We start from the raw sequence: 13,430 nt of genomic DNA on the forward strand, positions 1-13,430 counted from the left end.
AACCTAGGATAATGGGATTAATCTGGTGGACTATGTCGTGAAATATTACCTGCGTTACTATGATCAGGTAAGAAATGGCATTCTGTGGAAAACTACACTAATGGGATTTCAACTCTTACACATTGTTGGCATTCAGAAATTGGATGATGGATGGATGGATGGATTTCAAGTCCAACACAGAATCTGAGAGCTCTCCGGCCTCCTTGGTTTACAGATGGGAACGCTGAAGCCAAGAAAGTTTAGTTGACGTTTGGAAAGAGAAGCATTATTCATTGCCTCTCAGTCTGCTGCCTCCTAATCCGCTATATAATGCAGTTTTAGAGAGACCCCCGGTGATCTGGGCCTTCCGGCCAGTTCGTGAGGGTCTCCATGTAATCTATATCCATTCGGTAATTGTTTCTATCTGAAACTAGTTCTGGGCTCCAGACCAAAATTGAGAAATTTAAGAGGCAGTAATGCCCCATACCTTATCAGTCGTGGTCATCTGTGAACAAGTTGAAGAAGTGGGATTTGAAATCCGTCCTCTCTGCTTCCATTACACGAGCCATGAGAAATAAAAATTTCAGTGGGAATCCACCTGAGCACAATTTTCTAAGTTCTGTTCCTTCTCATTAAATTGAGAACAAGGAGTCCTAACTTTGCGAAGAAAGAGGTACTGTGGTAAGGTGTTGGGAAACCTAGCAGTCAGCAAGCACAACGGGGGAAAGTCTCAGGAAAACTGTCATCGACACTCCTGCTTAGCTATCCACACAAGCAGGGCTTTTCCTAGGCACCAAGGGAAGAAAAGTAAAGGTTCCAGCACTGTGTTTTCCAAAGGCCTATAATTCCCCCCGGAAGACAAGAGAAACACTGATGAAGTCTACCACCCTGCCTCCTCCCCTCCTCATCGAACCCTTCTCAGTGCACCTGCAATGAATCATCTCCCACCCCGCTGCTCCTGAAACTTCTCCTGTTTCTGCCGAGGACATTATCATTTGGGTCATTCAGGCATGAAGCTCGTGCTCCTCTCTGGTTCCTCTCTGTCCTTCAACTAAATTGTTTCTCGTGTTTCTTTCCTGGTTTTCATCCCTGTGCCCCCACTTACCAGGCCTTAAGGTAACTCACCTAGAGGATTCCTGTTGCTTCCCAGCTGGTGTCCCCAGCTCTCATCCCTCACTCCCTCCCCCTCCAGTCCATCCCACACCTGAGGGATGTGGGAGGCCCCACCAGTTTTTAGAGCTGTGGTCGTATTGTATCACTTTTTTAATACAAAAATAGAAATGCCCCCCCATTTTCAAAAAGTGAATTAAGACTCTACCCAGTTGAATTCCAGTCTTTTACAACCATGCTTTTATGACCTTCCCCCTACACACACTGTGTGATCCAACTCAAGACCCTATGTTTTTCAAACACACCCTATGGTTTTCTCACTGATGTGTTTTTACATCCGATGTTCTCTCTAACTGGACCTATCGTTCTAGTAGCCTTTTTTTTTTTTAATTTTTAAGTTTTTCTTACCATATAATGTATTATTAGCCCCAGGGATACAGGTCTGTGAATCGCCAGGTTTACCCCCTTCACAGCCCTCACCATAGCCCATACCTTCCCCAGTGTCCATAACCCCACCACCCTCTCCCTACCCCCTCCCCCATCACTAGCCTTTTTATAGATCTTTTGTTTTCCGTTATGAATACTCTCTTAAAATAATACATTAAAAGGCCTTTTGGGGAAAAGCTCCCAGTAGCAGCATACATATTTGCAACATAATAGGCAACATGCTTTTCAGAATCAACAGGGAAAGGACAACTGGTCTCCTTTCATTTAAAAAAAAAGAAAAAGTGACACAAGAGACCGCAGGTAATTTACCAAAACAACAGCAATGACAGCAGCAGCAACAACAACAAAAAACCAAATAGAAGGCATAAATTGCCAACTAGGTTTATAAAGTTGGCAATATAAATGGGTCAGACCTTTCTCCGGACTATCACAAATGGCTGACTGAGTTATTCTCGGTTTAAGGTCTCTAGGTATAATAGGACCCATATCTTGCCTGCTCTTGACTCACCAAATTGTGTTCTATAAAGGACACTTTCAAAAAAATTCACAGGGAGGTGTCATGTGCTTGCCAAGCTGTCTCCCAAGGGTGCGGTGCCTGTTTATACGGGACACCCTTTCCTCATCCATGCAAATGTGCTGTCTGGATGAGCAAGACTTTGACCTCTCTAGATCAGAAGCCCTAGATATATGTATAATCTTTCTAGGAACTTTTATCCTAAAGAAGTAAATAAGGATATGCCTCACCATTTTCCTTAAAATCATTTGTAATAACAAGTATAGCAAAATTTTTGGTAGCTGTCCAAAGGTAGAGACTAGGGTCAAATGAATCATGCTAGAGTTCTGAAATGGAATAATATCCTGCCATGGAAAGGAGAAAATTTAGTGACATTGAAAAATACTTGAGCTTCTTTTATATTGCAAATGTGTGCTTAAAATAACATATAATATAATTTCAAATATATAAACATACATAAACATGCAGAAAAAACCTGGAATATCAGATATATGTAAAAATGTTTATTTCTGGGTGGTAGGAATGGAAGAGATTTTTGCTTTCTTCTGTCTTTCAATTAGACTTAATGAGCCTGAGTCACTTCGTAAAAGGGGAAAAAAGATAAAACAAAAAGTAGCACAATTGTACATGGCCCTTCTTCCATGAAGTCTTTGTTTACTTCCTCATCTCGTGCTCGTTTGAAGCCTGGGAACACTTGTGTTGAGCCTCTGTCATGACATGTCTTATTCTGTCTTACATGTGGATATCAGTGAGCAATTACCTGTTAGCTTTGCCTTGCTCCTTGAGGTCCAGAACTCATCATTGTCTGTTTTGAGGCGTCTGTAATTTAGGTGTCTGACAAAGACTTACTAGGTTGAATCTACCGTAAGTATCTACAAGAGTGCAGTGAGTGGCCTCTATAGATAACTGGGAGCAAAGAGGTGAGAGCTTTTTTCTAGTAGAGTGGGGCAGGCATGTTGAAGCTTCGGGTGATATGCAGATACCCGAAGTTCTGACAGCAGGTACCAGTATGACAGAAGAATTACCCTGAAGAATCTCAAGAGGTCACATTTCTAGTCTAGGGTTAACGTAAGCAGATGTACCTTGTAGTTCCTGCCTCAACCGAGTCCCATGAATTGTGTCAGAGGACTGAAATTTACCAACGAAATGTGGCTCTCGAAGAGAGCTGAATGCAGTCAAATCAACTTCACTGAGGAAAATCTCACAGTAAGAATCCTTTCAAACCAGGGATGGCCCAGTTGGGGAAATATCAGAAGTCAACGTTTATGTGGTGTTCTTCCGGTTATTCACCATGCAAAAATTCATTCCACTCAGCCAGAGTATAGAATTATGTGATTTATTAAGCTCTCCCCCCCCCGTAGGAGCATAAGTGATGATTTTTGTGGTTAGTGGTAATGAGCAATTAGCTGAAGAAAGGTGATTCCTGCTCCAAGCCTCCTTCCACGCGAGCTGGATTTGGGTCTAAGTCTGTGAAGTTTACAGAAATCCATCCAAAGCCATGTCTTTTGAACTCTAATTGGGCAGCTGTCTCAAGAGCTGTAGCCAGGCTCATTTGCTCAGCAGCACTTTCTCATTTTCTAGCTTAGAAAAGATAAGAAAAGGAAAGGAAAGGAAAGAAAAGAAAAAAGAAAAGAGACGGGAAAAAAAGGAAAAGAAAAGAAAATCAAAGCCAGGGCATGATTCTGATAAAGTTTTGGAAAACAGTAGGAGGTAATATAGATGAGTTCTTGCAGTGTAGGTTGCCATGGAATTCTGTGGCAAGCATGTTAGCTGATGATCCGTCTTGGCCCTCAGACTATAGTACAGCTTCCATTGTTTTGAAGGAAGTAAAATAATCGTAGGGAGCTAGGGGGCAAGTACACTGATCGTGTAAAAGGTTTTACTGAAATGAGGGGAATCACCTTTCCTTAGCATTTCCAGTGAAGCTAAAGATCTTCAAGGAAGGGGGACGGGTTGTGAGCATTCCTGAAACCACAAGAAAGTAGGACATTGAGGTAGATGGCTCTTGTTCAAGGTACACACTTTCCAGAATGGCCTCCTGTGGGCTCTATGCAAGGGTGCTGAAGAGAGTTTGATATGCCAGACGCCGTGTGCCGTCCCAAGAACAGGACACATTTCCTGCCTTCACGGTGTTTATAGTCTAGCAGAGGAAACACATAAGTTAACGTGGCAATTTTGAAACGAGCGTTGGTGAGTGCTGTCATAACGGTACGCACCAGGGGCTCTCGGAAACACCCACGTGCTGGGGGGCTAGGGGCGATCTTTGAGATCTGTCCCAAGACCTGATCTTCAAATGCTATGAACAAAGGAGGCAGGAAGAGTTCGTGTAGAAGAGTTAGAAAGGGGTGGTTTCATAGACAAAAGTCCAGATGCAAGAGGTTGTGGCCTGTTCTGTTCCTTTATGAACGCTTAGGGGAGGGAAGTGGAGATAGGGGAAGATGGACGAAGTCTGGGGTTGTAGACAGAGGCCAGATCACAAAGTGCCTTATAAAGTAGTTTCAGAGTTTGGAATAAGTCCTAATGGCAGGAAAGATGGAATGTGATGGAAAGCTGGCAAAGTAGCCTGTGTGGAGAGAGGAAGAACTGAAGACTGCCTGAGATTCACAAGAGGCAGAGCTTATGGTAAACAACTAGGGGAGAAAGCAGGCTGGACTGGAAAAGGTATTTGAGACCCAGCTTATCTTTCAGTGTGCCTGAAGCTTGTGTCCTGCAAGTGATTTCCCAGCTTAGATCCTCTAGTAGGCATGATCGGGGAGCTTGCCCAAAACTATGGCCAACCATGCCCTCAGCAAGTGTCTATTTAGAGAAGCCAAACAGCATTTGGAAAATCTTTACAAACATGGGAAGAATGTGCTAGCACAAACCCTCCTCGGGAGCTCTCAGCTGCAGGGGCAGGTAGGTTACAGCAGAAGCGAGGGTGATTCTTCTGTTGCAATGCTGTCTTGTCCAGAACCTTCCGAGTCACACCCATTGGCACACCCCAAAGATGAGTTGGCTAATTGCTACCATGTGAGACTCAACAGGGACTTGAAATTTAAGTACTTTCATGTGTTCCCCCTGTGACTTTTTCCATGAGAGGAGAGTGTCCAAGATCGGGACATACCTGACAGTTTTCTCTTTGATTCATGAGGCAAAATAAAATGAAAGCCCTGCCAGAGCCAGAGCCAACCTCAGTGGCAGGAAGACCAAAGTGCCACTGTAGAAGACACAAAAGCATTTCAGAATAGCCAGTCCAAATTTAGGAATAGAAGAGGAGTGCTTCTCTGATTCACATTTGCACATCCAATGAAAGATGCTTTGGAATTTCAATTGAAAGTGACAATAGGGAAATATAATGTACTTTTGTTAACCATGTCTTTTAGGAAGCAGGAACCGAAAAGAGTATTTTCCCTCTGCCTGAACCACAAGATTTCTTTCTGGCTTCCCAAGTCAAGTTTGAAGGACCTCATAAAAGATTTGAGAAAACTGAAGAGACAACTAGAAGGTAACAGGAACTGTTCTGTTATTATGATAATAGCTAAGTTTTGCTTTTTGTTTTTTTTTTTTTAAATGATTGAAGAGGATTATTTATGTCTGGTTCATGGAATGGAATTGGCGCGGAGCTCAGTTATGGTACACCGCAGCCCTCGTGAAACTTTCCATGTCTTCTGCTCTATGTGGAGACACTGTATTTGCATATCCTCTTCTTTTATTAGTGTTAATCTGTGCTTTTTATAGCTCCATCTTTTACGTCTACATTTTCCAACATATAACAGATGTCATCTTAATAATCATAGCAGCAGGCCTTCGTTGACTGCTTACTGTTGTATCATATAGTGACGCCAACCACCCCAATAAGCAGGAACTATACCAACTCCATTTTGCCAATGAGAAAAATGAGGTTTAGAGAAGTTAGGTTCTCACAGCCAATGAGAGCCCTGTTTACTGGGCTCTCATCAGGCCTATCTGGATGAGAACTCATGCCCTTTCTAAGCTAGTCGACTGTGCTGCCTTATACTTATCCCCCACATGCACACACATACTTACACACGCACACACGCACACCCCCACGTACTTGGTTTATGTACAGGAATCTAAAGAAGATGGCAGGACCCACCATAAGCATTCAATTTTAGTTGAATTTCCATTTTTAATTATTCACAACAAAAATGCTGACAGCTCTTTTGGCTTTTTTTAAAAGGTAAAACTATGTCTCTCTTGAGCAGGAATTTTCCTTTGGCATTGCTCGCGTCTTGTGTTTTCACTGTGGAGACATCTCCTTATCCAAGTATATAAATACTTGCATTGGACCTTGTGTAACTCCAACTGCCGAGCTCCATGGAGGATTTAGGGAGCGTGTTAATGTGGAAATGGAGCACAGAGTGCCAAAAGGAGAGCTTGAGGAAATGAAGAGCTTGAACCAGGAATCTTTTTACACTAAGACATAAAATAAACATTTTTAAAATGTTTATTGTGAAAGAGTGCTCAGAAACCCAAGTCTTAGAAGCAGAACAGCCTAGAAAGGGAAGCAAAGTGGGACAGATCTCCTGGTGGCAGGGAGAGCCATTTAGTTTTACTCTGGGCATAAAACTTGCTTAAATAAGGAGAGCGGTTACAAGTGAATATTTCTACCTTGTAAATTATTTTTAAAGGAACATGTGGATTTTTTTTTTCCTCTCCTGTTGATGTGGTGAAGAGCATGCATTCAACCATGTGGACACTGCATTTAGAATGTGATATATGAACCTGTCTGTGGTTATTCTTTTCCCTCTCCTAACACACCGACGGTTTTAACCTTGTCTAAGACCAGGGGCTTGATTCTTATTGTAATAAAACCGTGTGAGCCATCCTGGGGCAGTTTTTCCTGTCGCTCTCCAATGGCAGAATTAGCACCCCGGCTGGTCTTCCGTCTGGCTGCAAGGTTCGCCCTGACCAAGAAGAGCCCGGCTTGTTTACAACGTGGCTGTGGCTGTCGCTGAGTACAAATCCCCTCTGGCCTCCTGGACCTGTGCCCTCCTGCGGCGTTTTCTGAGCAGAAACCTGATGCACGTGTGATCTTTCCTCTTCTCCTGCCGTCCTTCCAGGGGCTGCCTCTCTCAGGCATCCCGACTGGGCCACCTCCCTTTGACGTCTGGAAGTGTTTGATGATTCCTAACCAAGATAAGAATGAATTGGGAGGCCAGTGGAGAGGCAGGTGTTCCCACCAAGGTTCCTCCCTTTGGTGCACCTTGTCTTCTGCAAGGGGATCTCAGGTGCCACTCCACATCTCTCAGTGCTCCACTGACCCTTGTCCCGTTGTCAGGAATTGCAAGAACTTCTGAAGTTGGAAGATCTTTCTTAAAATGAGGGAAAACCAAATGTTGCCTCAGTTGTTTTTCGCTTTTGGCTTGGACTACACCAAAAGATGTGAGGCATCACCAGGCAAGAGGGAGAAGTAGGACTCCACCCCCCCCCCACCACCACCACATTGGATGTTTAAACAAAAATACCCTGCTAATCTTTAGAGATGCCAGTGTTTTTAACACATGAAAGGTACCTAGTAAATATTTAAAGAAAATACAGACCGTTGGTTCTCTAATGAATTTCTTTTTCTTCTAAATGCCATCTGGCAAGATGGCCAGAGTCGTGGCGGTCCGTTTCATCTCACTTCCCATTCAGGTTCCACGTCCTTTTCCATAAGGCCTTGGTGTGAGCCTAGATTGAATGTTTAATTGAAGAGGACATAATTTTCACACATACAGCAAAGATTTGATGAGGCTTTGAGGTTTATTGTAGCCATTAAAATGTCGTGGCTGCTGGCAAAACCCCAGAAAATGTCTAAAGCTAAACCAGATGTGATTAGCAAATTTCAAGACGTCTCAGGCCCCCTTTCTCCAGGCAGGCACAGCCCTTGAGAAGAAAACTGGTCTGAACCACACCTTAGCAACAGAGTGTGAATTAAATCAGAGTTTGTTGGCTGTATAAATGTCACTGATACACATGGACGTGGCCAGAGAGCATCTTTCATAGAAACAAGAACTTTGCAGGGCACTTTTACGTAGGCAAACAGAGCAGGTCATTGATAATAATAGTATCAGCTATAGTTCATCCAATGCAACTATTATCTATCAGATGTTTTACATCATCATCTCTTTTAATCTTTGCAATGACCCTCTGAAGCAGATATCAATCTCTCACAAGAGGAGGAAACTGAAGTTCTAGTGCTCACATAATTTGCAAAGTTCCAGGTGGTGACCTAGCCACATTTTGATGCTAAGTAGGACTCTAAGGTATGCACGTGGGATGCATCCTGCCTGTGACCCAGAGCTCTCCATACCTCTGTACCTCCAAAACAGAAAGTTAGGTGTTCAAGGCATAAAGGCAAGGCATAAATCCTCAGGAAGGTACCAGGGACAGAAAGAGAGTTCCTAAGTGCACACATATGCACACGTGCGTGCTCACACACACACACACACACACACACACACACACATACATCCTTAGAGCCACATGTGTAGACCCTCAGATCAAAGGGAGATAAGAGAAGAATTTACTTCAGGCTGGGAGAGACGGGTCTACGTGAAGTGTCACATAGACACACAAAAGTGAGCAAAGTTGTTGTGTCGGGTTAAGATGGTATCAGATGGTGGGTTTTGGTATCAGATGATGTACTCTTTACCGGTTTGGTGGAAGCGAGGTCTTGTCAGGTAATAAAACCATAAAGAGGGTTAAATGAAACAATTACAATGCCTGTGTTAGAGGAGGTAATGAGTGCACGGTCGGTTAGTAAAGAAAACTTGAGCAAAGCTGATTAGGGGTATGTACTTTTTCCTGGAAAATGCACACCTTGTCGAATTCAGCCCCAGGTCACTGGGGAGGCTGCTGGATGAGTTTGTGGAGAATCTGATTCCTACTTGTGCTCTCTTCTCTATCTTGTGGAGACAGAACCATATTCGTGGTGCTTGGGAACATATTCCATATCTTGTTTACTGTTCTATATCCCTTAGTGAGATAATAATTTTCACTCCCCTGGTACCATGATAAATAATAATTAGGAAAAATACCAAATGACAGGAAGAGTTTTTCTGTTTCTTATTCATTGACCTTGTTTGCTGGCCAGAACCCTCAAGGTATTTTTACCAACCCATATGTGGTTGGCAGAATAATGGCTCCCAAAAATGTCCAGACCCTAATCCCTGAAATCTATTACCTTACACGGCAAAAGGGAACTTTGCCAATATAGAGATGGGGAGATTATCTTGGACTATCCAAGCGGGTCTAATCTAATCACATGGATCTTTAAAATGAATCTTTAAAAACTGAGAATTTTCCTTGTCCGTGGCCAGCGGGAGATAGTACAGCAGAACAATCAGGGAGCGTGCGATGTTGTTGGCTTTGCAGAAGGAGGAAGCGGGCAGTGGACCAGGGAGTGTGGGGAACCTCTAAAACTGGAAAAGGCAAGGAGCAGATTTTCCCCTGGAGCCCCCAGCAGGGAACACAGCCCTGTCAACACACCTTGATCTCAGCCCAGCAGACCCACATTAGACTTCTAACCCACAGAACTACAAGGTAATACCTTCGTGGTGTTCGAAGCCACTTAAGTTTGCGATGATTTGTTAGAGTGGCAATAAGAACAAATGTACTGTGCATTGTATCCTTCCTGATGGTGTCAGTTACACCAGGGACACACACACACACACACACACACCATTGCTGAGGTCATAAGATGTACAATTTCTCAAGTAGGGGCGCATCCCAGTACGGCATGAGATGTGAATTGGTGCTTTCTGACAAGGAGCCTATGGCCAAATAAACCTAGAGCTGCTCTTGACCAGAGTGATGTCCCACAGATGCACAGTGACTCTGAGCTTATTTAAAGGCTCTGGAAAGTTCTGAGGTGAAAACAAACAGAGGAACTAAACCCAAAATGGTTCAACCCTGTTCAAAGCATGTCTCCACTTAAAACCTAAAACACTGATTTTCCTTTAGTATTCTTTCACTGACTACTTAGTAATGTGTTGCAGAACATGCAGTCTGCAAGATACATTTAAGAAGGGGTGTTAGAATTAATATCATATTTTTAATATAAAGAAAGCCATTGTTGGTTCAGTGATCGCTATAGGCTAACAAGAGGAGGAGCTGCGGTGCACAGTTTCGACCTATGCCCTTTGGTATTGCTCTTCGTTATCCTGGCTACCCTGTCCCCCCGAATCTGTTCTCCATGGAAACAATTCAAATGGGCCAGGCACCTGATGCCACTAGGCATCCAATGTCTTGATGCCTGGAAGCCAAAACGAATAACCTTAGTGTCATCCACAATTACCCTGGCATCCCCAACCCCAAATCCATATGGAATTGATATGATCCTCTGGTAGTATTTTATTATAAAAACTTCATTGTGGCTATGGAAGTAGGAAAGCCAAATTAATTTTTGGTTGCTGGAAAATGAGGCAGGAACTCTTCAGATAGCTGTTGGGAAGTCAGCATGTTCCGAAGAGCTGAAGAAAAAAAACGAAATCACTCTTATTAGCTAACAGTAGTTACTCAGTAGCCGCTGTTATTAAAAGTAAGCTATTCCATCAACTAGCTATATACTTACTCTTGCTTTGAAAATGATGCTTTATTAGCCCTGACATCCCATAAATAAATTGGGAACATGTAATTGGTAGTTAGCCCTCGGTGTAAGATATTCAAACTTGTTTGAGAATGTTGGCTGAGATGCAAGTGTGTGTGTACGTGTGTGTATTTTAAGATAGCTCTCATGATGTCCTTTTCTCTAAATATTTAAGAATATGTATTTGAACATGTCCTTTCTTTTGAACCACTTGGAAATATTTGGCAGTACAGCAGTTTAGGAAAGGCAAGAGTCTCTGTTGACATTTTGATATCTGTTATCACTCTATAAATGTTTATCCTACAAATATTTATCCTACAATGTTAGCTTTTTTTTAAGCTTTCTCTAAATGAGATGCTTTGTGAAATGCATATCCCGGGCATTCAGTAACAGTTAAAAATCTTCATTCTGAGTTTGAATCATAGTAGTATCCCCTAACTAACTTTACATTAAAGTACATCTATCACATCTTTAAGCATTTTTAATCCCGATGTCCTTACTCTGATGGAGTGGACAAATTAGCTCATAGCCATCTCGATGAACCTCTGTTTTGTACAACGCTAGGAACTGAAAATTCTACCTCAAAATATGAAGTACAGGAGAAAATGAATTCATACGGACATGAAAGTCACAGTTCAATAAAGAGTGGGGCTTTTTGTTGTAGGCATTTGTTGCTGTTTGTAGATTGTTCTATCTAGAGTCAGTATGTCTTCCAGACATAGAAAGTAAATCAGATTCTTTCATTTAGCTCCAATCCTCTGAAAGGCCCACCCCAAAATTAATACGCATGTATATAAGAGTCATACTGTCGGGGTGCCTGGATGGCTCAGTGGGTTAAAGCCTCTCCCTTTGGCTCAGGTCATGATCCCAGGGTCCTGGGATCGAGCCCCACATCGGGCTCTCTGCTCAGCGAAAAGCCTGCTTCCCTCTCTCTCTGCCTGCTTCTCTGCCTACTTGTGATCTCTGTCTGTCAAATATAAATAAAATCTTAAAAAAAAAAAAAAGAGTCATACTGTCAATACCAGTATAATCATACAAAAGAGGACTTGGGGAGGGAACCACACACCTCTACACATAAAAGCAGGCAATGAGAATGTTTTTACCTGGTAGTTTCTCATGGCCCTGGGCAGAGCCTGAGGTAGAGGCAATCATTTAGCAGTTTGGATAAATACATGACATTTTTACAATTAAAACGAGATTTTAAAATGTAAGTTATTGTCAACTTTTAGTTATAGGTAGGTAGATTAGTAAGGTTAAGGATTAGCCATAGCTTTTTCTTTTAAAGTGAATATATTCTCTCTAATCATCAGTGAATCAGCTGTATTATTTACATGCTGGGAAACCTTTCCTGTTTGAAACTACATGGTAAGCAATAGACTACCTATTGTTTCTCCTGCGAGGTGGAAAACAGTCCTCTTCTAGCTCACTTATTATAATGAGCATATTAGCTCTTGGGGCAAATATGTTGATGAGCTAGTATTTGTGCGGTGCTGGAAGGTGAGGTGTGTGAGGCTGGTTTTGAGACTCGGAGCCCTGATGGCTTCAGGAAGAGAAACTGCCTGCAGGTGAGCTGGCGTCCCCAGTAATGGAGTGAGAGGTAGCAGAAGGGCTAATCAGCAGAACCGCCCTTTCTCTTGTCCTTGACCAAGGCCTTTTATTTTTCACATTTGGATGTGGGACGGTGTGGAGTGTCCTTTCCTCCTCTTAATACTGTAGTTAATCAAGATTTGGCTGTGAAAATTAAGGAGAAATGCTAATAACTGGTGTTTGCATTATTGGAGACATTGGAAGGATCCTGTCCTGAAGCCACTGTCCAGTCCAGTTCTTCAGTGCAAGTTTCAGTCACCACCATCCTCTCTGACTTTCATCTTTCTCCCAAGCATGTTGGCTTCTCCTCTGTCAGGAATCTACATTATCTGTCCACTGCTTGGATGAAAGTAGAGCCTTTGGCACACTAAGTCAGTTAGTCTTATTGAGCCCAAAACAGAATTTTAGAAAAATAATTGCCTATGGAGCTTATCCCAGGAATCAAAGAAGATGACTTAAAGAAGCTCTGTGAGGATTATTCCTTTGAATTTACAATAGACACAGTGTGGCTGTGTCTATTATAGGGGACTATCATGGCTACAGTTCTGCCCCTAGTGCAGGTGATATGGGGGTATCCTGAGAGTTGCCAGATTGATTAAATAAAATGTGGGAGGCCCAGTTACATCCAAATTTCAGATTAAAAAGTTTTGTGTTTTGTTTTTTGTTTTTGTCTTTTTGGTTTTGGGTTTGTTTTTTTTTTTTTGTTTTTTGTTTTGTTTTTTTTTTTTTTTTGCAGGAGTCTGTCTCAAATATTGCACAGGATACACTTAGATTTAAAAAAAAAAATTCCTTGTTTATACCAAATTTAACTTGGTGCCCTTTTATATGTCTATGGAAAGTTTAAAAGCAATTAAAAGTTAGTTCCCTTTTTATTACTGTTACGTACCTGCAATACTAAACAATCTCAGGGATAAAATTTTCCCTCCAAAGGTGGACAGTGGACGCAGGCACGGTATGTTCCAAGGTACAGGGCATATCCATTTCCACCATCACTAGTGGCTACAGTTGCTGATTTAATGAGCACTTGTGAATACCTGAAAATTTGCTTGCATCATTTCTGTTTCTTAAAACTACTTCCAAGTAAGTACTACTTGCATGTTAACCATAAGGAAGTCGAAGCCACTTTCCTGCTAATGATCAGAAGCGGGTTTATCTGATTACAAAGCTCATATTCTTTGCACTAGACCATGCTTTATCCTTTGACTGTAGACTCACCTCTCA

The 13,430-nt window shown here is 42.3% G+C and overlaps 1 protein-coding gene across 1 annotated transcript in view; it reads left to right on the forward strand.

The window, feature by feature from the left end:
* FMN1 (formin 1) overlaps nt 1–13,430 on the forward strand; it is a 414,557-nt gene that overhangs the window by 290,461 nt on the left and 110,666 nt on the right. The window contains 3 exon segments of the mRNA XM_004751031.3: nt 8–67; nt 5,413–5,490; nt 5,492–5,534. Of these exon segments, the coding sequence (XP_004751088.2) occupies nt 8–67; nt 5,413–5,490; nt 5,492–5,534 (181 nt within the window).

The sequence above is a fragment of the Mustela putorius genome, unplaced genomic scaffold (assembly GCF_011764305.1).
Source record: "Mustela putorius furo isolate JIRA1106 unplaced genomic scaffold, ASM1176430v1.1 tig00003898_pilon_pilon_pilon, whole genome shotgun sequence".
Lineage (NCBI taxonomy): Eukaryota > Metazoa > Chordata > Mammalia > Carnivora > Mustelidae > Mustela > Mustela putorius.